The 9,616-nt window shown below is 43.6% G+C and overlaps 1 protein-coding gene across 2 annotated transcripts in view; it reads left to right on the top strand.

The window, feature by feature from the left end:
- The first annotated feature begins 5,712 nt into the window (after positions 1–5,712).
- Positions 5,713–9,616, top strand: part of slco2b1 (solute carrier organic anion transporter family, member 2B1) — a 19,568-nt gene continuing 15,664 nt past the window's right edge. Inside the window, exons 1-5 of one of the 2 annotated variants that reach the window (XM_026328155.1) lie at positions 5,713–5,837; positions 7,876–7,981; positions 8,912–9,049; positions 9,189–9,351; positions 9,609–9,616. The exon at positions 9,609–9,616 is cut by the window's right edge and continues 217 nt beyond it. In XM_026328155.1, the coding sequence (XP_026183940.1) occupies positions 7,904–7,981; positions 8,912–9,049; positions 9,189–9,351; positions 9,609–9,616 (387 nt within the window). In that variant the 5' untranslated portion in view covers positions 5,713–5,837; positions 7,876–7,903. The remainder of the gene's footprint in view (positions 5,838–7,875; positions 7,982–8,911; positions 9,050–9,188; positions 9,352–9,608) is intronic. The other variant, XM_026328156.1, reaches the window with a different exon arrangement.

The raw sequence follows: 9,616 nt of genomic DNA, 5'->3' as shown, positions 1-9,616 counted from the left end.
GCTTGTCCACATGTATGTACAGGGACAAAGACAGTAGTGCAATTAAATGGCCTAGTTCAGGTATAACAGCAGCTCGACGTAACTGGGAATGTAAACAGGCTGACTGAAGAGCCATTCAAACAGAACTGGCTTTCAAAGAGAAGCTGTGTTCTGGTTTTCCTTTTTTCCCTGTGATAAGGGCCAGACCAGCTAACCAGACACCCGGGCTCGTAATATCACACCACTGGGAACATTCTTCCATGTTTTCAGTTTTGGTGAAACTGCAGGTTAATGTGCAGGTTTCCACAACAAACAAATGAGGAACAAATTGTCCAATCTGGATTCAAGATCTATGTCTGTGATTGTTACCAACACAGAGGGAACTATAATTTTCAGTGTTGTTCATGGTGATAATAGACACATTCTCAAAGCATTTAAATATTAGTTGTTCAGCGTTTCCTCTGCTATTCATCTGGTGGGACAGGCTGCCCCTGGAGCCTGGTTGGCCCCAGTTTTCTGTGTTTCTCAGTCTCATGATCATCCTGCAGCCCATTGGAATCAGAAATAGGTTCATTGCCAAGTAGGTTTTTACAAATAAGGAATTTGTCTTGGTGATGTGGTGCAGACTTTATGTCCTTATGTTTGTTGGGTTTGTTCCTGACGGTGGGGGAAAGTGTGGGGGGTTCAACCCATTCAACCTCCTCCAGTCTCTCCTCATCTACAGTAGATGGCTGGTTTCTGTCATAGGCTGCTTGGTTATGGGGTCTCTGCCCTACAACAAATATCAGATCCTAACAAGAAGCCAACAAAGTGTTTTACTCTCCAATCATTGGAAGATTGGACCATCCTGAGTCTTTGATCAGCGAATTAACATGGACAAACAGGAATGTTGTGAATGGGCAGCAGGCAGATCAAGCAGACAGAGCCTGAGGGGAATTCGTCTGGACTGTAGAGTCAAAGTGTCACAAGTTAAGATCTGCACTTAAAAGGTTAAAAGTCTTGCTGCTGGTTATAAAGTTACTGTTTTGTGCTCATAAGTCATCCTGAACAACAGCACCATGAAATTACCTTGGGATTAAAGAGCAAGCACAAACAAAAGCTGTTGTCAAATAGCAGCTGCACCAGTGTGGTCTGAGCCATGAGGCATCCCATGCTGAGCAATGTCATGTAAATCTGACCTCATTATTTCCCCACCAGTGTTTGTTTGCTGTTGTTACAGCCACAGTCTTAATTAGAACCTTGAGGCAGAAGGAACTCTGCTGGGAAGCTGCTCAGCAGCTAAATCCACCTCCCACACCAAACCCAGCTCAACTCACCAACATGCAAAGTTTCTTTTCTGTTGTGGCTCCTCCTCCAGTGTTGTTTGTGCAAACTGCAGGAATGATGTAATAGCAGAAAACAATGTGCACAACTAGTGAGCCCACATAGGAATAAGTGGTTATAGAAAATAGGCTTTTTAAATCTTATTTAATATATTCTGCATTTCTTCCATATGGCATCCATGTATTATCACTTGGGCTAAAAGGTCATGACTGATGTAGAATATCAGCCAGACTGGCCGAGACCTTTAGGAGTGAAAGGACTTTATCTCATTATTAATACAGGAGATTTCTTCTTCTGTGGCTTTGAGTCTGAATGTTATAGATACACAGCACAAATCCTGTGTGTTGGGTTTTGCTGTCGTGCATTAATATGACCCATGTTCTATGGTAATATAAGGAGAGTTTGTGGTACATATACTGTATGATGCTGTTCCACATTAATGTAGAACTGAAAACTGGAGTTGTACATTGACCTATGCAGAACATTTCTGCTGATGTTGCAGGCTGGAGGCCACCGTGCTGACTGGTCATGGAGCAATGCTGCTTTTTACTCAGATCTATTCTGGGGATTTGGTAAATATCTGCCTCATAACTCAGCTTCAGACCTCAGATGTTAGATCATGGCATTTATTTATGCATTTATGAATTTAAGGAGAGAACCTTGATCTTTATGGTTGGAGGATTGGAGGCTGAAGCCAAATTCACCAACACATTTACAAGTGAATGACAGACGTGTGCGTTTACATTCAGAGGTTTAAATCTGACCTCAGTCATGTGAAGGACTATTTTTTTCTCTGGATATTTTATTTCTTTAGACTAAACACTGAAACCTTCTTCTGAATACACATCCAGGGCATCTTTGAGTCGGCTGAGTAATTACACACCGTTCCATCGACGCCCTAATGAGCGTCCTGGAGGCCTCGGAGCTCCCAGGTGTCCAGGTGACCAGCAGGTTAACAGAATTAAAAGCCGCAGCGAGGCGTTCAGGGAGTGAAGGACAGAGAGCTACTTAGTCCAGAGAGACCCCAACCTGCAGACTGGCCTTTTGCTTTATGGTTTCACTTTTTGAGAAACCTGCAGCTGTGTGTGTGTTTGTGTGCATGTGTGTGTGTGTGTGCATGTGTGTGTGACGCTAAACAATGCATTTTGTTGTTGTTGTTCTCATGTGATTGCCTGGATAGACTGCTCTGCTTCCACCTCTTTTCCTGTTTAATGCCCTGCAGGTCACTTCCTCAACACATATATGTTTTAAAAGTAAGCTCAGTGTAGTCTGTTAGATCAGACTTGCACTTTGTGTTACAGTCAAAAGTTACATCAAAGGTCAGGGGTCATCCAAAGTGTTTAGTAGTTGAGAAGTCTTCTTGCTGTGGACCAAAGCACAGTATGTTGTGAAGTTTGTAATCAGCAGGCTTCGTCAGTGAAGCGGGTCCCTGTTGGTCCCAGGAGCTTTCATTAGCACCTCCTGTAATCAGTGTTTCCTCTGAGCTCAGATAAACATCTATCAGTGGCCCATCTCCACTCCCACAGGGCTGATTACCATCAGAAACTGTTCATAAGTGTTTTGTTAGGAGGCAGCTCACAGTGGACCTCATTAATGATCAGCTTGGTTTCAGAGGCATCAGGAGCATCATTAGTGGCTGCTGTGGAAGCCCACTGTGGGTGGTTAGGGGGCAGTGCAGTCCCCTGAGCGCTCAGCATGCACCAGCTGAAACAAACTTAGATTTTCCAACCACAAACAATCAGTCAGCCCCTTCAGGGTCTCATTAATGAACCTGAAGAGGTCACATTAGTTTCTTTGAATGTTTCACAAGTAACTTTTAACATTTTGTGTGTTTGTTTGTTTCAGCCTCCTCACCGTCGCCTGCTGAAGATCTCAGCACCAGCACTAGTAGTTCTGGTTGTGAAAACTACAAATGTAGACAAATGAATGTTTCTCCTCCGTGCTGCTGCTTCTTTATGTATAAACTTAAATCTGTGAAACACAAACCAATGCATCACATCAAACATCCTCATCACTCCAACAGAAAAATGAAAAAAGTTTGGATGACACTCCTTTTTAATATGTTCACATTAAACCAGCAGTAGTGGAAAGAAACTACATTTACTCATGTATGGTATTTATAAGTACAATTCTGAGGTATTTGTACTTCACACAAGTATTGGCATTTTGTGATGCTTCATCCTTGGACCTCAATAACTAATCAGCTTTTCCCATGAGTCCATGATGTTCAGATTTGAGGGACTTGTGGTTTTCACTCAGCACAGTTTTCCAGGTGTTTCAGCAGTTGTGACCGAATGTGGTCAGCCAGTTGCTTTTGTGCAGGGAACTCCAAGTGTCAGAAATGTTGTAGGACGCTGGACCACAGTCAGAGATTTTTGCTAATCACCCACTAAATCTTCAGATGCTGGGCTCCTGCAGGGCTTCGGGAAAGCATCAGTTTTGTTCTGATGGGTTTAAACAGAAACCGACACAAACCCAAAAATGAATGGGTGATTCACTGCAGATGTTGCCATCTCACATCTGGAAGCAAACTGGGGTTACGGATGTAGGTCGAGGCTGATCATGATGATTTCAAAAAAGTATCTTGAGAATTATTTTCTCCGGACACAACAAAACCTTTCTTTCTAGTCGCTGTTGAAGTGGGAGACTCACAGCTGGTAGAACTGAACTTTCACACCCACAGCAGTTTCTCTTTCACTTGCTTTACTACTACTTTGCTTTTCCTAATTAATATGTAATGTCCTAAAAATAACTGTTGCCTGGAAAGGAACAATTTCCTTGAAACAGAGATGATGTAGAGTATAAGGCAGGAAATTTTCTTTGTGTTCCCTTTAAGTCTCAGCCCAAAAAAACACTGACACATCTTTGTTTGCTGTAATCTGTCCTGCTGCTCATATAACAGCTGCTAAACCAGCTGAACCACTTATTTTATGTTCATATCTTCATATTTCCCTTTGGGCTTTGGTTTTATCCAGTTCACAAACACTGAACAAATCCACAGTTTTCAGATGTTTTGCATTGTTTGTCTTTATGTTCGTGCACGGCCCCGTTCAGGCGCTGTTAAAAAACTACTTCCTGATCAAAGGAGGTTTCATACTGGGCCAACTGATCCCAGAGAGAGATATTCAAGTTTGGTTCTAGGAGGTTAAATGGCTCCATGCGGCTTTACAGCAATACTGCAGTGCAATGTGCTGCGCTGACCACGAGGCTGTAGTTTTTCACTATTTGCATGAGACAGTAGGAGCTGGGGATCAAACTACTACAGCTGTCAGATTATTGGCTGCAGAGAACAATCTGTAGATTAAATGATTTGACTTTGGCTCCACCTGCTGGTCACAGGACAGCTCTGCAGTTGCAGCTGATTTCATTATTTCATAGAAATTATCAGCAAACCTCCATAAATTCACTCAGGCGCTACAGAAAAAAGACAGTTGTCATAACAGCAGAAGCTGCCGGTGAATCCTGCTGTTTCTTTAGAGTCTCAGTAACCCAGTGATGATCCAGTGAGGGTCCAGTGATGATCCAGTGGTGATCCAATGACGATCCAGTGACGGTCCAGTGACGATCCAGTGACGGTCCAGTGACGATCCAGTGATGATCAGTGATGGTCCAGTGATGATCAGTGACGGTCCAGTGATGGTCCAGTGACGGTCCAGAGATGATCTAGTGATGACCAGTGAAGATCCAGTGATGTTCCAGTGACGGTCCAGTGACGGTCCAGTGACGATCCAGTGATGGTCCAATGATGACCAGTGATGATCCAGTGATGGTCCAGTGATGACTAGTGATGATCCAGTGAAGGTCCAGTGATGACAAGTGATGATCCAGTGATGATCCAGTGATGACCAGTGATGATCTAGTGATGATCTAGTGACGGTCCAGTGACGGTCCAGTGACGGTCCAGTGACGATCCAGTGACGGTCCAGTGATGACTAGTGATAATCCAGTGACAGCCCAGTGACAGTCCAGTGATGACAAGTGATGATCCCGTGATGATCCGGTGATGTGACAACCCAGTAACGACCCAGTGATGACCCAGTGACGGTCCATGGCTTCACTGTGAACAGGAGCAGATCACTGCTCATTCTGCTGCTGTTAATAAGGATCATTTGCAAATATATAAAGAGACTGATGCAAAACTATTGGTTGTTCTTGTTGGATGAGTGCATTTGTTCTAAAACCACTAATGATTCTCACTACTGTATGTGCACTACTCGTACTTCTTAGAACAGAAAAGCTTAAATAAACAAGCAAATAATTGAGACAAAAGGTGATTCTTTATAACAGGAAAAACTGTTTAACTGGTTGTAAAATTATACACATGGGTCTGGAAACTTTCCTGTAGCTCACCGCCTATTTTTTGTCAACCCTTAGTCCTGCCTTTCACACTAGGGTTCAAATTCCAGTTCCTCCCTCCTCTCTCACTGTGGAGGAATGTCAGTAGCTCAACGTAAAGGCCAGATGGTTTAGAGAAACACTACGAGTTGCAGCAAAGTGAAAGGAGAAACAAGCTGAGCTGAGCTGTTGCTTTCACAGTGAGTCTAAATTAATCATTTCTCTTCTCTCTGGGAGCTTTTCTGGCTTTTTACTGGGAATAGTGGGACTCTGCTGATTAGTTAGAGCTGGGTGGCAAAAGTCGAAGAGTTGTTGTTGTTGATGTTCTCTCATTTTCCAAATGTAAACATTGCAAAGGTTGAGAAAAAGTGAATTAAAACAAGCTGATTCTTCAGCTGTTCCGCTGCTGCTGAATCCATCCTGACTGCTCTGATTTATGAGTCAGTGTCTGCCGGTACAAGCTCTGTTGGATGGTCTGCACTTCAGGAAGGTTTAGCTGCTTGCAGAGAGAAATAAAGTAATGTATGTGCAGTTCATTTAAAAAAAGGAAAAGATTCTACAATGCAGTTTGCAGATTTAGGATCAGTGTTTATGCAAGTTATAAAATCACAGAATATAATGGTGATGGGTTTGATGTTAACACATTAGTTCTGCTACAGGCTGAATGAGGACAGTTACAAGTCTCTGCCACTGATGCTGGAAAAATATCAGCATTTTATTTTCTGGAGCAAAATTGACTAGGTCAGAGCTAAGTGTGACCATATGGAGTTTTCAAACCACCTTCACCAAACATGCTGAGCTCAGAGCGATGCTTTGGGAATTTGGGGGACAGACAAACAAAAGAGGGATCTACATGAACTGCTGGTTGGTGCCTCCACCAGAGGAGCAAAGGCTCACAGTCAGCGCAGAAAACATGCTGCCATTCCTCCATAGCCACTAGGTGATTCTCTAATAAACTAGCCAGGTTCAATTTTATCCTCATTTGTTCTTCACTGTGGAATCAATCATTGATTCTGGCTCCTGTGGAGTTCAGATGTTTCTGTCTGTTCGACCCACTTGGTTCCTGCTGCAGTTTCTTTGTATAGTTGACGCTGTTCTACAGTTGAACAATATTATAAATGCACTCAATGTCAAATGTGCAGTTTGAAACTCTGGTTCTCTAGTAACAAACTGCAGCATGCTGAGATGCTGATGGTTAGCAGGGACTGTGATATTCTCAGTCAGCATTCTGCAGCACAGTGATATTTGCTGTGAACAGAGCAGCCTGGTGTAGCTACTCTGCTATTAATTCACAATGCTTAATAGTGATTGGCTAGTTTCACACAGGTACTGATTTCTGACTGATGTCTGGGCCCTGAGTTGTTGTGGTGCCTCCTCGGCTGCCCCTCAGGTTGGGGGAGATTAAACAAGTTGGGGCTGGTCCCTGTTGACATTCTTTAGCTGATAAGAAGCTACTTCCTTCCTGATTCTCTGAGGTTGATTACTTTTTTTCCTTCCATTATTTTCTTTCCATCTGCGCATGACAAAACGTCAGCACATTTGCTTCAATTATTGGACACAGTGATAAAAAAAATCAAAAAATAAAATAAAATAAAATTTATTTATTTGGATCTAAAATAGTCAGTGTCTTGTCTGACTGGGACTGTGTCCTGAGCCCCAGACTGAAACTGAATGGAGTCTGACCAAATGTGGTTCAGATGTTCATGTTTCAGGAGGAACTGTAATAACTTTTCATCAAGTCGCCCACAGAATCTAAGTACAGTCTCAGAAGCCTTGTGATGTTGCTTCTGTTCTGTTTTGGATTTTACAGCTGTTCTGCAGATTTTCTCAAATTTCCTCTGAGAGACCCGTTGCTTCTGAACTCCTGGTCAAGAGTCACCTTTTATTTTGGAATATCTGAACTCAATATGTTTGGAGAATGGAAAATGTTTTGAGGATTTTGAAGGTTATTTTCCATGTGTGACCACTGCATCTCCTGTGGAGCAGAACAAAACGTCAGTGTCAGTGACGCATCACTGACACAGTCCAAACCAGTTGTTAGAGTTGTGCTGTTTATCATAAATGAATGGTCATGAGTGTTCATCATCATAAAACCTCTTCCCTGGTTTTTCTCCTGGCTCTGATCCTGCTCGCTGCTGTCGCTCTCTGTATTTACCTTTAGCGTGATAGAGTCCCACGGTAAATGTGCCCTGCAGCCGCTGTGTTTGGATTTGACCTGTGACGCTGTGTGTTTTACAGCCTTTCCCTGTCTGGTAGAAATTAAAGCATGGTGGCCAAGGACCTCAGCATGACCTCTGACCCCGTGGGGCCTGTCCGGCGCTGGAGTCCCTTCAACAGCATCAAGGTTTGTCTCTGCAACACCTGAATTTACAATGAAGAACTTTTACTGTCTGATTTGACAGTGACTGGCCGAGCTTTTAGCCTGGTGCTCCTTCTCAACAGAAGAAGAATCTCAATTGCCAGTTTATTAGGTACTGCTGCCTCGGACTAGATGTGATGATTATGTTGTTACTGTGAAATAGTTTTTAAACTGTGAGTGACAATGAACTTTATATGTCTAAGACAAGTCAGATATTTTAAACTGCATCGCTGAGTCAGGATTTACCCTGAACATGGAGCCAACGAAACAAAGGGGGGGAGTCTTTAATTTAGTCTAGAGAAATACTTGACGCGATTAAATCTACCAGCTGTTTCTGGTATCAAGTGATCCTTTGTAAATAAACAGCAGAGACAGAGGCAGTGGTTGTGTAGTGTAGGTAGTTGTGTTAGTCAGCCCCTGCTACCACTGCACCAGAAAGTCTCTCCAAAAAACAAAACTGATGTGTTTCTGAGCAGCAGTGACTGTGTCAGCAGTTCTAGTCCTGTTTTCCAGGCAGGGAAACACAAGACAATAGATCCTGATCCCTTCAATCAAATACCTGAAGGCTGTTGATATGAAAATCTGTAAGAAGTCAGATATCAGTGTTGCCGCTTTCTGCTGCTCAAGGCTCGTTCCTTCCTGAGCTGCATCCTGGAATTGTTTTCTCAGATCACAGAAAATTAAATATTTGCTCTGAAACCTGATGAGCTCAGTCCCATCAGTCAGCCCTTTACAGTCTCTGCACTGTTTCTACACTGTGCTCACATTCACTTAGTAGTGGTTTGCTTCATTGCAGATGTGATCATGTTGACCTGATACATCTAACACAGCCCAGAAGAGTTTCTTTAATGGTCGCACTCTTCATTCACCTTCCCTCTCCCTCTTTTTCCCTCTGTCGTCTCCCTCTCTCTGCAGTTCTTTGTGTTTTGCCACAGTGTTCTGCAGCTGGCTCAGCTGTTGGTCTCGGGTTACATGAAAAGCTCCATCTCTACCATCGAGCGACGCTACGGCCTCACCAGCCAGAAGTCAGGGCTGCTGGCTGCCTTCAACGAGGTCAGTACTGGACGCTCCGTGTGCTTGGTGTGCTTGGTTCTTGGTTCTCTCTATGCATTTGAACTGAACTAAATTTAAATTATCCTGGGTACTTTCCACTGTGTGTTGGTTGTTGGATCCCTGTCCTCTGTGTGTCCAGGTGGGAAACACAGTCCTCATTGTCTTCGTCAGTTTCTTCGGGAGCCGAGTTCACCGGCCGCGGTTCATTGGCGGCGGAGCTGTGCTGGCCTGCCTGGCCTCTCTGCTGATGGCACTGCCACACTTCCTGAACGGACCATACGACTACACCGGCCGCATCAGCTGTGAGACCGCACACATGCACAAACATCTAGTTTAACCGTCCCAAAGGCGTACCAGTGATTCTCAACTTCTGGGCCCCTGTTTACAAATCAAGGGACCCCATGAAAGGATTTAATTGTCATTTATGTGTTTCAAGAGTCCTGATGAGACTCACTTTAATAAGTCACTTCCTTGGAGGGCGACTGATGTGACTGAAAACTCACATACACACAGACGCTGATGCAGAAAACTCTTAAACTTCCCTTCACTTTGCCACCAGCCTCCAGT

Source organism: Mastacembelus armatus, chromosome 14 (genome assembly GCF_900324485.2).
Source record: "Mastacembelus armatus chromosome 14, fMasArm1.2, whole genome shotgun sequence".
Taxonomy (NCBI): Eukaryota; Metazoa; Chordata; class Actinopteri; order Synbranchiformes; family Mastacembelidae; genus Mastacembelus; species Mastacembelus armatus.
This window is presented reverse-complemented; position numbering and strand designations above follow the sequence as displayed.